Raw genomic sequence first — 22223 nt, 5'->3', positions numbered from 1 at the left:
TGTATATAAAAGTGAAAAGGTTTGTCTATTTGTAATTAATTGCAGAATACTAGGCTTCAGATAGAGCAATGCCAGCTATCTACTGAGATGACAGAAAAGTTGTTGTCCTGCTTCAAATCCTTCACCTCACTGAACCATCTCACCATCTCAGACTCCTCTCTCAGTTTCCCCCCATCTCCTCCTGAGCTTCCATCCGTCACAAAGCTATCAGCCGAGAGAGTGACGTCACAAAGCTATACAGGTCTGCTCTCATCGCTTCACGGCTTGGAAGAGGTCGATATCTCTATCGGAGATGCAAGGACAGAAGACATATCTCAGATCCAGACTAGTCTAAGTCGACTTCTGACAGGACAGGATCTCACAAGCATCGACCTTTCTTCTCTCCAATCAGAGGAGAATGTATCAAGCATTTCGAGAATGACGATGAGAGGACTGGGTCTTCTTATCACAAAATCTCAGGCGATATTGTCCGGAGTTGTTTTCGGACTCGAGGATGCAGTGATCGATCTTGTCCAGTCTTCAACGCGTTTAATGTCAGCTAGTCTGTATGTTGAAGAGTGAGTAACTGTTATGTCAAGTAAAATTGATTGAAAGTTTGTTTACCCCCCCCCTCCCCTTATTTTCCCCTCGTTCGGGGCGTTCGGCATTGAAATGGGCCTTTTATTTCATTGGCTAGGCTGATGTGTTACACCGGTCGATTCATTACCAAAGTATCCACCTGAAGCCGATTTAACTTGGATAACGAGTCTGTATTTTGAACAGTGAGTAACTATTATGTCAAGTAAAATCGATTGAAAGCTTGTTTACCCCCCCCCTTTTTGTTTACCCATCATTCGGCATTGAAATGGGCCTTTAATTTCATTGGCTAGGCTGATGTGTTACACCAGTCAATTCATTACCAAAGTATCCACCTGAAGCCGATTTAACTTGGATAACGAGTCATTGAGTACCAAAGATGATAGTTACTGGTGTTATGTTAAGACAAAGGTCATGTAAGGTTTTGATTTTGTTTTATTTATTTCAATACGAGGATAAAAAGAACCTGCTTTCAGTCGCAAGGCTGAACAAAACATCATCATTAATAAATACACATTATTCTCAACATTTTTAAGAAGATGTCAAAGCAGATAATACACAAAAAAAGCCCTATAAGAAAATTGTTTGACTTTTGAAATATGTAAATCGGCTCAATTATGTAAATTGTTATTCACAATTGTTTAAACTGGCTCTTTCTTTCTCCCCACTTCTTCATCTCTTTGAAATGATTTAGGTTTTCTGGGTCGCTAAACTCAGCTAAACATGTATCAAATGTAAGTATGCTCTAATTGTACGTGTCCATATATGCGCCTCATTCGTTTCTTAATATTTAAGAAAGCATTTCACACTTTCTACCAAATAGGGAGTTGGATTATCGGAAATAGTATTCTTTAAAACAATGAATTTACTTCAGTTTGGTATGTATTCATATATCACACTTAACATTATACGTTGTCAGATGTGTTTATGCTAGAAATATAAATATATTGACAGTACACAGGTATTCGCAATAAACACAAGTACATCAAATGTATTAAATGACTTTGGTTTGCTTGTAGTTATTTGTTAATTAACAACTAATTCAAATTTGAAAATGGGGATATTAATGAGCCTAAGGTAAAAGCATAGCTTGTTGGCTATAGGCCCCGTAGTATATTACAATTATAATTCTAACAAACTTGTGGGAAGGAACTAAATACAGTTGAAAATGTATACAGTAGGTATCGTTTCCTTTTTGATATTGTACATTTTTCTATTGAAAATTAAAAATTAATGAAATAAGCCAAACGATTACATAGAAAATTATAGCTAAGAAATGAATTAAGATAGTTTAGCGCGTGTCGATCGATGAGTTCAAATGATTTGTAAGATTCTAGGAATTTTGTGTTAATGCTGTTTCTTTTTTTCTCCTTTCCTCTCAAAACCATCAAGATCTTTCTTTAATGAAATGTATTACTATTTGTAGTTTGACATGAAGTTTCAAAAGAACTCGATAATAAGAAGTAATGATAGGTTTAACGGATAAATTTGACCTCTGTCTCTGAAATTACATGCGGCTCTCTAATGTAATGATGTAACAATGACTACTTGTTCTTTCTGTATGTCACCATAGATTGACATGTTGACTATAAAGGACTGCCAGCTACCTACCGAGATGACCGAGAAGTTGTGGTCCTGTCTCAGATCCTTCACCTCACTGAACCATCTCACCATCTCAGACTCCTCTCTCAATTTCCCTCCATCTCCTCATGAGCTTCCATCCGTCACAGAGCTATCAGCCGAGAGAGTGACGTCACAAAGCTATGAAGGTCTGCTCTCATCGCTTCCTGGCTTGAGAGATATCGATATCACTATCGATGATGCAGAGAGAGACATACCTCAGATCACGGCTGGTCTTCGTCGGACCGGAGGACAGCAGCTCACACACATCACCCTTGCAGCACCGTCATCACTCCCATCAGAGAAGCAGAGTGTATCGAACGAGACGATGAGAGGACTGGGTCTTCTGATCAGAGAACAAACCAAGAACCTGCAGTGGCTTTGTCTATCCAGAGTGAAGGGCACGGACCAGGGAGACTTGGTTGAACTCGTCGAGTGTTGCAAACATGTGGAGACGATGAATCATCTAATGTGAGTTAATGGTACACATCTTTAGTCAGTTAATAATATTAATAATACTAATAATAATCATAATGATGGTAGCCCCCCCCCCCCAAAAAAAAAAAAAAAAATAATAATAATAATAAATAAATAAATAAATAAATACATAAAAAAAAAAAAAAAAAAAAAAAAAAATAAATAAATAAATAAATAATGAGTATTGATAACATAGATGATATAATTAACATTAATAGTACCTGTAATAATCATTGATGATAACCTCATTTTAATGCTAACAGTATCAAACATATTGAACTTCAGATGGTGTTTTTGCTTTAGTTTACATAGGGCAATTGACACATAGCCTCTAACTAAAGGCGCTTAATTCGTATTTTTGTTGTGAATTTATTTTAAATATACCTGTTTTATTGCATGTTTACTATTGATTTAATAACTTCGTTCATGGTTCAAAGAATAAATTGAGAGTCTGTCAGCTAGAAAGTAGCAAATTCACCAACCAGATGACGTGAATTTCTCAAAGCTAGCAAGGGGTCTGAATGCCAATATGTTCAGTACAAAACATATATGTGTATCATTATCCGGAACAAATAGGCTAGAAATATACCGAAACAAATCATCTTGCTGTCTTGCATGTAAGTGTTCAACGGTTTTATTTTGTTTCTGTTATCACATAAGGCCCTACTCGTTGTTATGATGTATTTAAATGACCTATACATGTACTAAATTTCTCAATTAAAGATTGTTTGCAGCTGAATTGACCACTTTTTTCCACCTGGAAAAGCTTGTCTTGATTTAGTAGTTATAACTGAGAATATCACATTTAATCAGTGGTGTGATGCCAATAATATAATTGTCAACCTTAAGACAAAATAAATTGATTAGTATGAAGCAAAAACGCGTGTCTTTAATGTCGAAGGTCAGTCTATATGAACGATTATATTTTTGAAAGAAGTGTATGTTTCCTCGTGCGTTGGGATTCGTATTCATAATATGCATTTCACTTTGGTCGATCATGTCAACTCTTCGTGTATTGTACTCCGCATAGAAGTAGGAAATATGTACAGAGTGCGACATTTTGTTCTGATCAGGCTACTTATGTTACTACATCATTCATTTATTAAAACATACATGTCTATATCACATGGTCTTTGAGTGTATGAATGAACATTTTGTTACAAGCATAAATCGTGTGTTATGCAAACACATAACGAATTAGAAAGGAAAATGGGCATCTGTCAAAGTAAAATGATCACTTATCAGATCTCAAAATGGGTATTTATCATACCTAGAAATCGGCACTCATTACGGATGATAAGGGGCACTTCATAGAAAGGAAAGGGACACGTTCCATAGTATATAACAGGGACACGTTATATCGCACTAGAAAGTGGCATTTATTACTAAGGAAAATGGGTATTTCGTCAAAGCAAAAGGGTCAACTATCAGATTAGAATAGGGATACTTATCACAGGTGATAAGAGCATTTATGCGAACAGGAACGGGGCACTTATTGGAAAGAAAACTGGGGAATTGTGGGTATAAAAAGTGAAAAAGAAAGGGCACTTACACAAAATAAGGGGGGCTCTTTTAAGAAGAAAAGGGACACCGGCTGGAGTGCCGCCTCTGTTGCCTGTTTAAAAAAAAACAATTTAAACAACCAATGCAAAGCGTTGCATCCCCTCGCCAGGTACAATGGCCTATATACGTCAGAGCAAGTTACCTCTATTATACAATACTATATTTACTGCAGCTTTTTCTCATGTACATAATTATCTCTTTTTGCATATTTAATGAGCTGTGACCTTTGGCCTTTGACGTACATATGTAAAAAAATCTTTGAATGAACGATTGTTACTTACCACTAGTAGAACTGGAGGTTATTTGTAGATGCCGAAAAGCAGGAGTAGTCTACTAGTGGAAACAGTGTAGGTTGACTGGACAAATAAAACTCGACACTTCTACTAAAGTAGGGTAGCTCAGCTAAAGTGTTCGAAAATGCAGTAATGTCCCCATGCAATTATGTACACAATGCTATCAGAAATCCTAATTAACTAGATGACTTGAACTAACGAAAGGAGAATAAGTAACACGTAAGTTGCTCGTAAGTATCCGTGACAACTCGTGACAGATCGTGGAACTTTGCCTTAATACATCGCGATAACTCGTAACAACTCTTAAATCGGTCGTAATGTAAACCTACATAGTGGCCAAATCTCAAGGATCCGTGAGAGATCCGTGAATAAAAATCCGTGTTTGTGAAGGGGGTGTAAGTTATATCTCGTGGTTGCAGAAGAATAGGGCACGCATGGAACCGAAGACCGAATTCGGCCTCGTGCGCGGCCTATTTATATTGCCACCTATTTCTTCATACTTCATACCGTTAACCCAAATAATGCCAAGTCATTTATTTTCGTGTTGATTTTATACATTCTAGCTGCACACAAATAATATTCAGGTGATCGGTACACTTCAACCGTACATGCACTCATCTACAAATGGGTGCAATTAACACCTTCTTTCCATTTCTCTTTTTATACGCAATTTACACTTCATTTATATGTTGCAGGCTTCTTGGCTGTGGGACAAAGTCAGACGGTAGACTAAGACATCACATCACTGGTCTTAACAAGTCAGAGAAGTCACTCAGGGTGATTGCCTTGCATGTAAGTTACCTACTAAGTATATCAATTGCTACATGAATACAAGGGTTCTAGGACAATGACCCCCTGGACAATCACCCACCTCCCTCCCCCTGGCAAATTACCAACGGGACAATTACCCCACCCTGTAAATAACCCCCTTGGACAATCACATATCATTAGACAGCGTAACATAAATGTATTTAAATGTATATCATGTGTATAGCGTGTTTGTAAAAATATAGTGGCATCCTGTTTATTGTTATATTATATTGGATGTAGGTGCTGCATGCACATGTTAACTACAAGATTATAAGATTATGCTTCCGATGACCCTACATTTACAAAAGCTTGAAAATAAAATTGAAATTAACATTAACACAAACCGTGAATGACCGGTATGTTTGGAGCCATTCACCAACCCACCGGTCCGTCATATCATGCAATGACAGGTTGACGGTGTAAATGAAAATAAGCCATTCGCAGATCAGATTCACATGTATGCAAAACAAAGAGATTGATTTATTGGCCATATATATGTATATTATCTGTACCGTTTTATTTTAAGCAGGCTTACATCTTCAGTTTACAAACTGCTATCCCTGAGCGCCCTGCACAATAAAAACAACATATATACAATATCTATAGACATATTGAACTCATAATTGCATAACAAACAAAGATAAGGAAAACAAAGGTTAATAACATAAGAAAGACATAAACTAAATATAAATTTGTAAAGTGTTACTTATTTTCAGCATATATAGTATGATCAAAACATACAGTTGATAAATTATCTAATACTGTCCAAATACTAATTACAGCCGTTGAAAGCAAAATGAGGTAATATATTATACTGGAGAATGTTAAATGGAGATAGATTGAGTGAGAGGAAATAAAGCTGGTAAAGATAGAGCGAAATGGGAGGAGAGAGAAAGAGAGGAAGAGGGGGAGGGAGAACAATGGAGTACCAGGGTATTACAGGAAACATGAGTCAGCAAACATTGTTCCCCCTAGAAAAGTGTACATGTACGCTACAGAATACACGGGGAAAATGGGAGAGAGGTAGAAAAGGGAGAGGAGGAGAAGGAGGATGGAAGTGAGAAGGAGAGAGAGACAGACATAGGCGGAGACAGACAGACAGAGAAAGAAAGAGAAAGACAGAGAGAGAGAGAGAGAGAGAGAAAGTGAGAGAGAGAGAGAGAGAGAGAGAGAGAGATCATATATTCCTGGACATGTATTGATATAGTAATCATTTTAATACTTTGCAATGTCGCCACTTAATTCCTCTTAAATTTTAATTCACATGGTGGTACTAATGGATTTCCGTACGTAAAAATGGAATCCCTTAAATGCCGAGCACATATTTCTCCCATCACTCAAATGTTTTAAAGCAACTGTTGTATGGGTGTAGGACAAAGTACGCCCGAGAACAACCACCCTCCTGAAAATTACCCCCTGTGTTTAGTATGTATGTAAGGATCGAGATCTAACATAAGGATTCAAAGGGGTGAATGGATTAGGAAAACATTTGAGAAATTATAAAAAGACGACCCGTTTCTTCAAGAGAGAGAGAGAGAGAGAGAAGGGGGGGGGGGGGCAATGACATTTTTCTTGACAGGTACAGCAATATTTTAAGAGAATATAAATAATACAAATGTTTTTGTTTTTGCTTCTGAATTATAATGTCAACTTCATAAAGCACGGTGCCTTCCCTTCAATTCTTCCCATTTCCAATATTTGTTGTTTATTATATGGCTAACATATCAAATTACTTTCTAATTCCAGGATAATGGTCAACTCCTCGTAGAGAAATGCCAGCTATCTACCGAGATGACTGCCAGATTATTGTCCTGCCTCAGATCCTTCACCTCACTGAACCGTCTCACCATCTCAGACTCCTCTCTCAGTTTCCCCCCATCTCAACTTGAGCTTCCATCTGTCACAGAGCTATCAGCTGAGAGTGTGACGTCACAAAGCTATGAAGGTCTGCTTTCAACGCTCCCCAGCCTAAGAGATATCGATATCACTTTCGATGATGCAGAGAGAGACATACCTCAGATCACGGCTGGTCTTCGTCGGACCGGAGGACAGCAGCTCACACGCATCGACCTTACAGCACCGCACTCACTCCCATCAGAGAAGAAGAGTGTATCGAGAGAGACGATGAGAGGACTGGGTCGTCTGATCAGAGAACAAACCAAGAACCTACAGTGGCTGCGTCTAACCAGAGTGAAGGGCTCGGACGAGGGAGACTTGGTTGAACTCGTGGAGTGTTGCAAACATGTGGAGACGATGAATCATCTAATGTGAGTTTATTGTACACATCTTTAGTCAGTGAATAATATTAATAATAATAATAATAATAATCATAATGTTGGTAGCCCCCCAAATAATGAGTATTGATAACAATGATGATATAATTAACATTAATAGTTATAATACATGTAATAGCCATTGATGATAACCTCATTTTAATGCTAACGGCATCAAACATCTTGAACTTCAGATGGTGTTTTTGCTTTAGTTTACATAGGGCAATTGACACATAGCCTCCAACTAAAGGCGCTTAATTTGTATTTTTGTTGTGAATTTATTTTAAATATACCTGTTTATTGGATGTTTACTATTGATTTAATAACTTCGTTCAGGGTTCAAAGAATAGCTGAGAGTCTGTCAGCTGGAAAGTAGCACATTCGCCAACCTCTTCATGACATCGTATACATGTACATGACGTGAATTTCTCCGTATCATTATCCGGAACAAATGGGCTGGATTTTTTATTTTATTTTTTTTTTTATGGGGGGGGGGGGGGGGGGGGTTCATCTTCTTTAGGTCGTCCATTACGATTTTGTTTTTGTTTTTTCATTAATTGTCTTTTCATTAAATTATTAGAGAAAGAAGACGATTTGTTGTATACGGTTCTCGACTCTCAGTAATCCTTGTCAGAATTCAGTTTCCCCCCTTTCGCGCGAAGCGCGGAAGCTTTGATGTTTCATTCAATTATTACTCTAAATCCCTGTTTGAATTAATTTTCGGCCCTCCCGCGCAAAGCGCGAAAGCTTTGACATTTCATTAAATTATTAGAGAAAAAAGACGATTCGTTGTAAACGGTTCTCGACTCTCAGCAATCTTTGTCTGAATTCAGTCCCCCCCCCCCTCCCGCGCGAAGCGCGGAAGCATTGATGTTTCATCAAATAATTATTACTCTTAATCCTTGTTTGAATTTATTTTCACTCCTCCCGCGCGAAGCGCAAAAGCTTTGACGTTTTATTAAATTATTACTCGTAATCCTTGTTTGAATTCATTACCGCCCCCTCCTGCGCGAAGCGCGAAAGCTTTGACGTTTCATTAAATTATTAGAGAAAGAAGACGATTCGTTTTACCGTTCCCGACTCTAGATCCTTGTCTGAATTCAGTTTCCCCCCTACCGCGCTAACGGAAGCTTTGACGTTTCATTAAATTATTAGAGAAAGAAGACTTTTTTTTTTTTACCGTTCCCGACTCTAAATCATTGTCTGAATTTCAAAAAGTTTTTACTTTGTCTAATAAAATGTCACAGTTCGTAGGGAAACCAAATTTGCCGGCTGACCGACGTAATACATCTAACCGACTTCAAACTTCTGCATTGATATAGTGCACGATGATCGAGCAAGAATACCGACATAGCTGACCAGACACAGCAACATATCTATGCGTTTCTTTCTTGCTCCCTCGACGAGGCGACTCCACCCAACAACCCCCTCTCTCTCTCTTACTCCAACCCCTCCTCTCACAGGCTCTTACCCCCTCTCTCTCCTCTCTTTCACCCCCCCTGTTTCTTTTGTTTCCTTTTTCTTTTCTTTTCTTCTTCTTTTCCTTTTCTTCTTTTCTTTCTTTTCTCTCTTTTCCTTTACTTCCTTTCCTCTCCTTCCTCTTTTTTCTCTTTCTTTCCTTTCTCTTTCCTTTCTTTCCTTTCTTTCCTTTCTTTTCCTTTTCTTTTTTTTCTTTTCTTTCCCTTTCCCTCTCTTTTTCCCCCCTCCTCCTTTTCTCATTTTTCCCGACGGCAGCGCAATTTTACCGGCAAAATCCCGACAGGTGGGGGGGGGGGGATGTCGAACCCCCACATCCCTCCTTTAGCGACGCCACTGTTTGCCCTAGTAACAGGGGCACTTATCGCACTTGAAAATTGGCATTTACTACTAAAGAAAATGGGTATTTCGTCAAAGCAAAAGGATCACCTATCAAATTAAAATAGGGATACTTGTCAGAGTATATGAGCATTGGTGAGAAGGGGAAAGGGACACTTATTGGAAATTAAAAGGGGGCTCTTGTGAGGTACCGCCGCCGCTGTTGCATGTTTAAATACAATTTGTAAAAGTATATTAATTAGAAGAGTGACACCTCGCGGTAGAGTTGTCGACGCATCCGTATGTGCTTGCAGAAGAATAGGGCGCGCATGGAACCGAAGACTGAATTCGGTCCCGTGCGCGCCCTATTTATGTTGTCACTTATTTCTTCATACTTCATACCGTTAACCCAAAGAATGCCAGGTCATTTATTTTCGTGTTGATTTTATACATTCTAGCTGTACACAAATAATATTCAGGTGATCGGTACACTTCAACCGTACATGCACTCATCTACAAATGGGTGCAATTAACATCTTCTTTCAATTCCTCTGTTTTATACGCAATTTACACTTCATTTATATGTTGCAGGCTTCTTGGCTGTGGGACAAAGTCAGACGGTAGACTAAGACTTCACATCACTGGTCTTAACAAGTTAAATAAGTCACTCAGGGTGATTGCCTTGCATGTAAGTAACCTACTAAGTATATCGATTGCTACATGAATACAAGGGTTCTAGGACAATTACCCCCTGGACAATCACCCACCTCCCTCCCCCTGGCAAATTACCAACGGGACAATTACCCCACCCTGAAAATAACCCCCTTGGACAATCACACCCCTCCCACTCAGAGGACAATTCCCACCTGAAAATTACCCTTTTGGACAATCACCCCTCCCCCCGAACAAAAAAAAACCGAATTATTATCAGGATGAACTTCCCATTTAATGAACAGGTGGTAATTTTCCGGGGGGGGGGGGGGCGGAATTGTCCTCAGGGGTGGTTGTCCTTTGTTGTTCTCGGGGGGGGGGGGGGGATTAATTGTCCTAGAGGGTAATTTTCTGGGAGTAATTGTCCTCGGGGGGGGGGGTGGTTTCCTTGGAGGGTAATTTTTCGGGGGTGGTTGTCCTTGGGGGTAATTGTCCTGTTACGGAATTCAAGTATATCATTAGACAGTGTAACATACATTTATTTAAATGTATATCATGTGTATAGCGTGTTTGTAAAAATATAGTGGCATCCTGTCTATTGTTATATCATATTGGATGTAGGCGCTGCATGTACATGTTAACTACAAAATTATAAGATTATGCTTCCGATGACCCTACATTTACAAAAGCTTGAACATAAAATTGAAATTAACATTAACACAAACCGTGAATGACCGGTATGTTTGGAGCCATTCACCAATCATGCAATAAAGAGACAGGTTGACTGTCTAAATGAAAATCAGTCATTCGCAGATCAGATTCACACGTATGCAAAACAAAGTGATTGATTTATTGGCCATATATATGTATATTATCTGTACCGTTTTATTTAAAGCAGGCTTACCTCTTCAGTTAACAAACTGCTATCCCTGAGCGCCTTGCACAAACAAAAAACGTATATACAATATCTATGGACCTGATAAGTACATATTTAACTCATATTTGCATAACAAACAAAGATAAGGAAATCAAAGGTTAATAACATAAGAAAGACATAAAATAAATATAAAATTGTAAAGTGTTACTAATTTTCAGCATAGTATGATCAAAACATACAGTTGATAAATTATCTAATACTGTCCAAATACTAATTACAGCCGTTGAAAGCAAAATGAGGTAATATACTGGAGAATGTTAAATGGAGATAGATTGAGTGAGAGCAAATAAAGCTGGTAAAGATAGAGCGAGAGGGGAGGAGAGAGAAAGAGAGGAAGAGGGGGAGGGAGAACAATGGAGTACCAGAGTACTATTATAGGAAACATGAGTCAGCAAACATTGTTCCCCCTAGAAAAGTGTGCATGTACGCTACAGAATACACGGGGGAAAATAGAGAGAGGTAGAAAAGGGAGAGGAGGAGAAGGAGGATGGAAGTGAGAAGGAGAAAGAGAGAGACAGAGGCGGAGACAGACAGACAGAGAAAGACAGAGAGAGAGAGAGAGAGAGAGAGAAAGTGAGAGAGAAAGAGAAAGAGAGATCGTATATTCCTGGACATGTATTGATATAATAATCATTTACTTTGCAATGTCTCAAAATAATTATGTGGGAGCCGCCACTTAATTCCTCTTAAATTGTAATTCACATGGTGGTACTAATGGATTTCCGTACGTAACAATGGAATCACTTAAAGATAAACTTGAGTTCTGGTAATGCGATTGCATTGTGAAAGAAAAGGTGTGGAATGGATCAGAAAAGTTGATCATATAGCATGTAAGTAATGGTGTGTAATGCAAGGTTCTGGAGTCATCAAAATCTTCATAAATTTGGCAGAGTCTTGGTAAAGTTACAATCACTTACACAGAAAGATGTATATGGGACAACACACATGGTGTCGGGGCTAGTACTACCCTGATTTCCTTATCTTTCTATGCTCATTACTCAGCCAGTATACATTTTCTTCCAAAATTGTTTGGAAGATGACATTTATTTGTAATCTTGAACATTCAGTGTAAGTTTCGTTAGATTCTGTGAGAATTCAATTTCTTTTTTTACCAGAACTCAAGTTTATCTTTAAATGCCGAGCACAGATTACCCTCATCACTCAAATGTTTTAAAGCAACTGTTTGTATGGGTGTAGGACAAAGTACGCCCGAGAACAACCACCCTCCTGAAAATTATCCCCTGTGTTTAGTATGTATGTAAGGATCGAGATCTAACATAAGGATTCAAAGGGGTGAATGGATTAGGAAAACATTGGAGAAATTATAAAAAGACGACCCGTTTCTTGAGAGAGAGAGAGAGAGAGGGGGGGGGGGGGGGGGCAGTGACATTTTTCTTGACAGGTACAGCAATATTTTAAGAGAATATAAATAATACAAATGTTTTTGTTTTTGCTTCTGAATTATAATGTCAACTTCATAAAGCACGGTGCCTTCCCTTCAATTCTTCCCATTTCCAATATTTGTTGTTTATTAAATTAAACATATTAAATAACTTTCTAATTCCAGGATAATGGTCAACTCCTCGTAGAGAAATGCCAGCTATCTACCGAGATGACTGTCAGATTATTGTCCTGTCTCAGATCCTACACCTCACTGAACCATCTCAGCATCTCAGACTCCTCTCTCAGTTTCCCTCCATCTCCTCCTGAGCTTCCATCCGTCACAAAGCTATCAGCTGAGAGTGTGACGTCACAAAGCTATGAAGGTCTGCTCTCATCGCTTCCTGGCTTGAGAGATATCGATATCACTATCGATGATGCAGAGAGAGACATATCTCAGATCACGGCTGGTCTTCGTCGGACCGGAGGACATCAGCTCACACGCATCAAGCTTACAGCACCGCCATCACTCCCATCCGAGAAGCAGAGTGTATCGAGAGAGACGATGAGAGGACTGGGTCTTCTGATCAGAGAACAAACCAAGAACCTGCAGTGGCTTTGTCTATCCAGAGTAAAGGGCACGGACGAGGGAGACTTGGTTGAACTCGTCGAGTGTTGCAAACATGTGGAGACGATGAATCATGTAATGTGAGTTTATTGTACACATCTTTAGTCAGTGAATAATATTAATAATAATAATAATAATAATCATAATGTTGGTAGCCCCCAAATAACAAATATTGATAGCAATGATGATATAATTTACATTAATAGTTATAATACATGTAATAACCATTGATGATAACCTCATTTTAATGCTAACAGTATCAAACATCTTGAACTTCAGATGTTTATTTTGCTTTAGTTTACAATGGGCAATTGACACGTAGCCTCTAACTAAAGGCGCTTAATTTGTATTTCTATTTTTAATTTATTTTAAATATACCTGTTTTATTGGATGTTTACTATTGATTTAATAACTTCGTTCATGGTTTAAAGAATAGATTGAAAGTCTGTCAGCTGGAAAGTAGCAAATTCGCCAACCTCTTCATGACATCGTATACATCGTCGCGGACATTACGAACCGGCGAATGTTAATATTTAGTGCGCAAACATCATTCGGAGATAATCGCGTTTGAAGAAAATTGCACTTACTACATCGCCAAATAAAAGGGGTTACGTTACTCCTAATCCAAAAATATTTAAAAGGTGAGGAGTATAAAAGTTGCTCTTTTAAGTGATTTACAAATATTATAGCAAACTAAACTAGCGAGCCTGCTGTCCTTGTGTAAACAACATTCGTCGGTTCGTAATACCACGCGTTTTATACGTTTGCGCGTATTATGTACTGAAGCGCTGACATTACGAAGCGGCGAATAAATCATTCGTCAGTTCGTAATGTCCAACGTATAGCCACGGTTGCGCGCACAATACACATAAGCATGTATATTACGAAGTGACGAATGTACACATTCGCCAGTTCGTAATGCCACTCGGTGCCCTGCCCGTGCGCATATTGCAACGTAAATGCGGCCTTTACGAAGGGGCGAATAGTTTCACGTTCATGTTTATCTCGATAAACTTTTATTTAACCGTTTTCTTCGGGTAAATGCTTAGAAACTTTAATAACAAATTAAATTAAAAAAACACACACATTAATTAGGCCTACTTTTCTCATTTAAATCGTTATTTGCAGTTTATTTGTTGTTTCCTATAGCTAATCCAGATATTGGCGTCAATCGGGGGGGGGGGGGATGGCTGACACGTTTTTGTTTTCTTTCTTAAGGTAGGGACATCATACCATGCAATGTCACCCCACCATTTTTGTCAGTTGGGGGAAGGGGGACGCGGCCCCCAAAATGGGGGAAAATTACATTCCCCCCAATTTTTGTCATGTTTTGCAAAACCCTGAAGGATATTGTCCTCCCAACAATAAGACCTGCAATGGCATATCTATTTTTATTTTCGTTATAATTGTTTAGGTTTTTTTTAAAATATTTTTTATGACCCCCTCCCCCTGCTTATCTGTGAGCGGCCGTTTTTTTTTTTTAATGATCCTTTTTTTGAGGATGGCCGGAGGTCCAAAATAATGGTTTCTCTTCCATTCTCTCTCTTTTCAATCATATAATGTCATACCCTCTCCTTATTTTTCATCCAACCTTTTGCTAACTCTTGTGATCTGACATTTTCAACATTGACAGCAAATCAAGTCATATTTCGAGAAACACTTTTTTTTTCCTGTAAGACAATTTACATACAAACATGTGATAAATCGCATCTTTAATCGTCAAATAGTCTTCAACGTACAATGCAATTGTTCATGTTACATTAGGCGAGGCGTCAAAAATAAATATACCAGCCGGCGTCAGCTGACTGCACTTATGCGTCTTGGCTGCATTTTTTAAATTAGCTCATCCGGCTACCGCTGGCGGTAGGAAATGGCATTTAAAAGCATGCGCCGGCTGCCGCCTATCGAATGGAAATCGATTCTCGGAAAAAGCTAAAAAACATGAGGTCAGCCTGGCTGCCGCCGACGGGAGGACAGTGATATGCCGCCAAACTCCAGCCTCTCGCATGGGAGCCGAGTCTCTTCTTAATGAGGTCGTCTGGGCCCCCGCCGGCCTAATTGAACCAGCCACCCGGCGCCTGATTCACCGCCACATCCTGCCGAACGATATCTTCATAAAGCAGAATCTAATTTGTCAGAGCAAAAGAAACAGCGCCATCTTATCATCACTGATAAATAACTCGAAAAAACAGTATAGCCTTGCGAAAATAATCTTTTCAGATTGGACAGCATTATAAACCCAAAACAACAATAACAACTTGTCACTAGAGACAAATATGTGGTCATTCTTTTCTGATATGCCCTTTTCAATAAAGAGACCAGTCGTACCGTGGATATATGTGGGCTCACTTCATGTAGATGCATCCTGCCTGTAAATAGATTAGATGCCTTGTATTTTCATATTCAAAAAAATAATTTTGGTAACAACATAAGATTTGCTATTTTAAATTACTGGCTCGCCTATTGTTTATAATACCCAAATCATATCTTTGTGTTTATTTTTTTTATGCTTCAATGATATAAATCCTATTATATACCTTACTTTAAGAATCTTTCCTAATCCTGCCATCTGATTGGTTAAAAGTAATGTCCGTATGCCCGCCAAAATGAACTGTTTTTAAATATGCCTGCCAAAATGTTATTTTTGTCAAGTCGAGGTGAGGTAGATAATATTATCTTTGTCAAGTCAAGGCGAGACAGATAATATTTATATTATATTATAATATGCCGCCGTCATGTTTTCAAGTTCTGATGAGTTGCGTTTGAAAGATAGAGTTCAGTCTAGAAATCAGGGGTACTTTGTTTTTCGAAGAATTTAGAAAATATAAATCGAACGTACATCTCTATCAGTTATTTGGGGACTGAATACATACATAAAAACAAACATGTCAACGGCAAGCAAGACAATGAAGCATATATTGTCATATAGCTTTTTATTAAATGAATTTTCTGTAAATATATTGAGTAAATAGGTCGATAATAGAAAAGGGTAGAAGGTATAAACAGTTTTTCTTCGAGTGTATTTTTTTCGTTTAAATTAGAAATTCTATAGCTCTATTAAAAATGAAAAAGAAAACAGAAGCAATGTCGAGAATGCAAGTGCGTGATTTAGAAGGAAAGATAGAATATCAATTATTGTCCGGCCAGCGCACGTCTTAATTATCTGTCTTTAAAAAGCGGCCAAATTCAAAAAGTCTTTTAAAAAGCGATTACTAAAGAAACGTCAGGCACACTGTTTTACTTGTAGCTACTTGCTCCCTCTATATAGAAAACTTCCCCAATCGGTGCACGTTGGTCCCCCATGATCCTCTTTTTCTTATGTTAAATGAGAGCTGAGTTAATGAGATAGCCACCTGTCACAGTGACCTCGCTGGCTCTCTGGGGGGGGGGGGGGGGACCTTATTGTGACACTGGCAGGTCACGTATTGGCATGGGGTTCAGGGGGCGGAGCCCCCGGAAGCTCAGGGATTTTAGGCGTTTAATTACGGTCAGATAAATATTCAGGGGCCCGCTTTAGGGCCTTTGGTTTGGTCCAGAAGACAGAGCCGCCGGAAGCTCAGGGGTTTTAGGCGTTTTTATTACGGTCAGGTGAGTATTTTTTGATACCTTATTATTTTGTGACACTGGCAGGACACTCTTTGGCTTGAGGTCCAGGGGACGGAGCCCCAAGAATTTCAGGGGTTTTAGGCATTAAATTACCGTCAAATGACCATCATTTAGCAACATTTTCATTATATGTCATTTTTTTGTTTTTGTATAATTATTGTACGGTGATATTCTTTATGTTTCGATGCCATCAGGCGCTCGTTCCGTGTTTTTCTTCTCCATATCGAGGTTAAGGTATAACGATTTATCTCAAGATCGAATTGAATACACACTTTCTGAATAAAAGCAAATAGCAGAAAGGAAAACGTTAACAGAGATGGAGAATGGCCCTGATAAAGCCAGCGCAGGGACGAAGAGAGAGAGAGAGATACAGAGAGAGAAAAAAGCGAGAAAGAGAGAGAGAGAGAGAGAGAGAGAGAGAGGGGATGGAGAGATACAGAGAGATAATCAATCTTTTTTCATGTCATCTTTTCGTCGGTGACATTTTACTTAATCACATTTTTTTTTCATTCCTTTATTTGTCCACGATTGTTTTATATCTGAATGAATATTTAATATAGGGTCAAATTTGGTTCTACCTTAAAATTATGATTATTTAGGAGTAAAAAAGGCTACGTCGAAACGCGATCTCATTAAAAATCGCGGAACAGAAAACACTATGAGGGATGAAGATTGAAAACGACACTGAAGAAAAAAGGAGAGAGAGAAAGTTGGGCATTATGTTGATTAATTATTATGATATTTGTCTCTCCGATCAACTCCAGCCCATCGCTTTGGATTCCTCTTTAGTTTCCATTTTTTGTCTCGATGTTTTACTTTTTATAATTATTGTATAGTAATATTCTTTTTGTTTCGATGTCATCAGGCGCTCGATCGTTCCGTGCTTTTCTTCTCCATATCGAGGTTAGGGTATAATAATTTATCTCAAGATCGAAAGGAATACTTTCGGAATAAAAGCAAATAGCGAAACGGAAACAAAATAATACCAGAAATGAAGATGGAAAATGGCACTGAGAGAGCGAGCGAGAGAGATGTCATCACATCTTCTTGTACATTCCTTTATCTGGCATGATTATTTGTTTTAATTAGATTAAAATCTGGTTCTACGATATTTGTTTGATAACAATTGTTATTTAGGAGTACGTCGTAATGCGATCCATTAACATTCTTTGAAAACAGTAACAACAACTGCAAAACAACAACCCCCCCCCCCGCCCAAACGGGTGGTCTTTTCCAGGCATACACGTATCCAACATACCTTTACACTCGGCCACGTCCATTGTTCCTCTTACGTAACTTGGCCAGATTTTGTTTTAGTTGCATTCTTTATTGTATTCATTCAATACATGTACATCATAAATGTTCGGTGTGTGGGGAAGGGAGTCGGTGGGGTAGGGGGACAAAAGGTACTGCTATGTGCAGGTCAGTAAGAAAAGAAGCTTCGCACCTTTGGACAGCTTTGTCTCAGAAAGATATACACATTCATTGTTTATAGTTTGGAATTAGCGATGGAAAGCGGGGGGGGGGGGGGGGTCACAGTGTGTAGATCATCAACGAGACAATGTACAGAGGCTTTGCAACATTTTGCCGTTATCGCTTCTGATGGAAATGTGTATGCATTATTAACATGTATATTCCGTTTATAGTCCCCCCCCCCCCCCCCCCCCCCCAAAAAAAAAAAAAAAAAAAAAGAGCAAAGAGTTGCGCACCTATTTCAACCCCCTCTCCCTTGGCCTTGTTTAACCGTTGATTATCTAGGCACTATTAGCTCAAACATTGTCGTTATCTAGGCAATGTTCGTTTACAAATTGACTTGCTTTATGCTCATACAGATAAACGTGAAAACGTTACAGTAAATTTAGGACGAAGTCGTTTGTAATGTGGTTTCTCACATTATGTTCATCAACATTAGAAACGATGTTCTCTTGGGTCTCGTATTGGGTATACAAATATATAATTTAATTCTTATTCCGTGTTAGAGATGTGTACTAAGAAAAAGACTTGTTTCGGGAATTAGGGGTAGTTATAATTCACAAAGGCCGTATGCCTACTAGGCTATTAATCAATGAGGCTTTGTGTCAGAAAGATGTACACATTCATCGACGGGAATTAGCGGTGGGAGGCGGGGGGGGGGGGGGGGGTCGACGTGTTTAGATCATCAACGAGACAATGTACAGAGGCTTTTCAACAATTTGTCGTCATCGCTTTTTATGATGGAAATGTTAATGCATTATCAAAGCATACATGAAGATAAACTGTAGAGATCATATGGCGATTTTAATAAACATACATAGAAAAAGTAGACGGTAATTTCCCTGGATGTTATATGTAATTTGTATCCCCCCCCCAAAAAAAAGCGAAGATATTGCGCACCTACTTAACCCCCTCTCCCTTGTTTAACTGGTGATTATCTAGGCACTATTAGCTCAAACATGACTACATAGCTACAGTTAAAAATAAAGTTGAGTTCTGGTCATGCGATTGCATTGTGGAAGAAACGGTGTGGAATGATTTCGAAAAAGTTGATTATGTCGCATAAAGTATTGGTGTGTAATGCAAGGTTCTGGTGTCATCAATATGATAAGAAATTTGGCAAAGCGGTTTTGGTAAAGTACCAAGCACTGTACACAAAAAGATGTATATATAGGACGACACTAACAGGTATTAAAAAAGACATGTGCTCACATGATTATATTCACCCTTGAGTCGGGCCAGTGCTACATTTTTTTTATATAGATACACGTATAGGCCTTTGATGGCTTTGTCCCAGTGTTTCAAGATAACTGCCTTCGGTCATTGATTTTGTCATATTCACATGCATGTCCAAATCATAATTCCTACACCCCCCCCCCCCTTGAAAAAAAAAGGTTCAACCCTCTCCCCCTTGATCCGCTGCTCTTTTTCTAGGCAATGTTCGTTTACAAATTGGCTTGCTTAATGCTCATACAGATGAAAGCCAAACGTTACAATAAATTGAGGACGAAGTCGTTTGTAATATGGTTTCTCACATTATATCCATCAACATTCGAAACGATGTTCTCTTGGGTCTTGTAGTTTAATTCTTATTCCGTTTTAGAGATATGTACTAAGAAAAAGACTTGTTTCGTGAATGAGGGGTAGTAATAAGTTTCAAAGAACGTAAGCCTACTCGGCTATTCATCAACCCAAGAAAAAAAGAGCTTCGCACCTTTGGACAATTATGCCTTGTCTCAGAAAAGAAGATGTACACACATTCATGAGATGTTAAGAACGGGAAAAATGGCAAGGGGGAACCTTGCCATTTGTGTCATTATTAACATCTCATGAAAGGATCTCTTTTCATCTCTAGAAGGAGTGTATGATCTCTGTCTATCCAAACTATGTCATTTCAGATCATTCATGAGATGTTAAGAACGGGACAAATGGCAAGGGGGAACCCTTGCCATTTGGGTCGTCCCTAATATCTCATGAAATGATCTCTTTTCATCTCTAGAAGGAGTGTTTGATTTCTGTCTATCCAAACTATGTAATTGCAGATCATTTTATGAGATGGTAAGAACGGGACAAATGGCAAGGGGGAACCCTTGCCATTTGGGTCGTCCTTAACATCTCATGAAATGATCTCTTTTCATCTCTAGAAGGAGTGTTTGATTTCTGTCTATCCAAACTATGTAATTGCAGATCATTTCATGAGATGGTAAGAACGGGACAAATGGCAAGGGGCAACCCTTGCCATTAATGTGTCGTCCTTAACATCTAATGAAAAGATCTATGGCATGGGTTCCCCCTTGCCATTTCTCCCGTTCTTAACATCTCATGAAATGATCTCTTTTCATCTCTAGAAGGAATATATGATCTCTGTCTATCCAAAGTATGTCATTGCAGATCATTTCATGAGATGTTAAGAACGGGACAAATGGCAAGGGGGGACCCTTGCTATTTGTGTCGTCCTTAACATCTCATGAAATGATCTCGTTTCATCTCTAGAAGGAGTGTATGATCTCTGTCTATCCAAACTATGTAATTGCAGATCATTTCATGAGATGTTAAGAACGCCATGTGTGTTGTCCTTAACATCTCATGAATTGATCTCTTTTCATCTCTAGAAGGAGTGTATGATCTCTGACTATCCAAACTATGTAGTTTTAGATCATTTCATGAAATGTTAAGAACGGGATAAATGGCAAGGCAGAACCCTTGCCATTTGTGTCGTCCTTAACATCTCATGAAAAGATCTATGGCAAGGGTACTCTATCTAACGTACACCTTTATCGGTTATTTGGGGACTGTATATAAATATAAATAATAACAAACAAGTCAACGGCGAGCTCAGCAACAGTTATAAGCATCTGTTGTCATATACTAGTAGCTTTTTACTATACGTAGTAGCGCGCTCGGTGACTCAACGCTAGTTTGATCGCTTTTGTCCGGCTTGCCAGATTCTATTGTTCTGGCGCGGATTAAGGCTGCCTAACTTGACTTACCCAAAGTATCGGCATGGCATAGGCTATGTGTGTAAAGGGAGGGAGTGATTTGTTTAATAATGTTAAATTTGTCTATTGTTCAATGTTTGATGAATGTTCTGTAAATATATTGAGTAAAGCATGACGTCAAAAATGTCTTAGCATGCTGCCCGACACGTCCAAGGCATAGGTCGCACGCTATTAATGGCACGCCTTAATTTTCCATGCCACACGCATCCGGGCTTGTTTCACTCGATCAACTGATTACTTCATGCATGTCCAAATTATCTGTTTGTTTGTTTTTGTTTCTGCATTTTCCAAATTGTCCAAATTATAATTACAATACATGGGTCAAAGGTTCCCCTTTGGTCTTCGACACCTCCCCCCCCCCCCCTCTCTCTCTCTTTCTCTCCCTTTTAAACGTGCCTTCCATCATATGGCTACGTTGCGTTCACATGTTATGCGCCGTATTCAAGTGATGGTGTTAGATATAGAGCGAAATAATTGAAAGTACATAACGAAAAATATTAAACTTGGAAGAAAAAAAAACAGAAAAATGACAGTGCTGATTAATTGAGGAGTTTCAAAATTGATCTGAAACTTAGGTGGCGGAAAATATATACATTATTGACCGGGGCGCAAAATTTGTCTTTTACTGAGACGGCGAAAAATTGATCTGAAACTTCGGGGGGGGGGGGGTCGCAAAATTGATCTGAAACTAAGGGGGCGGCATTTTTATATTCGATTGAGGTAGCGCAAAATTTATTTTAACCTGTGGGTGCAACATCTATCTTAGACTAAGGAGGGGGCGCAAAATTGATCTGAAACTAAGGTGGGCGCAAAATGGATCTTTCATTGAGGGCCGGGTGCAAAATTGATCTGAAATCATTGGGGCAGGAATTTATATTTTATTGAGGCGGCGCCAAATTGATCTGAAACTAAGGGAGTAGGACGTTTATTTGTTATTAAGGGGGCGCAAAATTGGTCTCAAACTAAGGGGGCGCAAAATTTAATCTGAAACTTAGGGTGCAGAAATTTATATTTTATTCAGGTGCCGCAACTTGTTCTGAAACTTTGGGGGCGCAAAATTTATATTTTATTGAAGGGCCCGCGCCACATTGATCTGAAACTTGGGGGGGGGGGGTCGGACGTTAATATGTTATTGAGGGGGCG

The 22223-nt window shown here is 38.8% G+C and overlaps 1 protein-coding gene across 1 annotated transcript in view; it reads left to right on the top strand.

Annotated features, from left to right (window-relative positions):
- Positions 1–13086, top strand: part of LOC100890779 — a 47846-nt gene extending 34760 nt beyond the window's left edge. The window contains exons 9-16 of the mRNA XM_030994041.1: positions 46–557; positions 1271–1310; positions 2150–2323; positions 2420–2667; positions 5225–5321; positions 7230–7606; positions 9998–10094; positions 12835–13086. Of these exons, the coding sequence (XP_030849901.1) occupies positions 46–557; positions 1271–1310; positions 2150–2323; positions 2420–2667; positions 5225–5321; positions 7230–7606; positions 9998–10094; positions 12835–13086 (1797 nt within the window). The remainder of the gene's footprint in view (positions 1–45; positions 558–1270; positions 1311–2149; positions 2324–2419; positions 2668–5224; positions 5322–7229; positions 7607–9997; positions 10095–12834) is intronic.
- Positions 13087–22223: the final 9137 nt, after the last annotated feature.

This window comes from Strongylocentrotus purpuratus, unplaced genomic scaffold (genome assembly GCF_000002235.5).
Source record: "Strongylocentrotus purpuratus isolate Spur 01 unplaced genomic scaffold, Spur_5.0 spur5_scaffold_20, whole genome shotgun sequence".
Lineage (NCBI taxonomy): Eukaryota > Metazoa > Echinodermata > Echinoidea > Camarodonta > Strongylocentrotidae > Strongylocentrotus > Strongylocentrotus purpuratus.
This window is presented reverse-complemented; position numbering and strand designations above follow the sequence as displayed.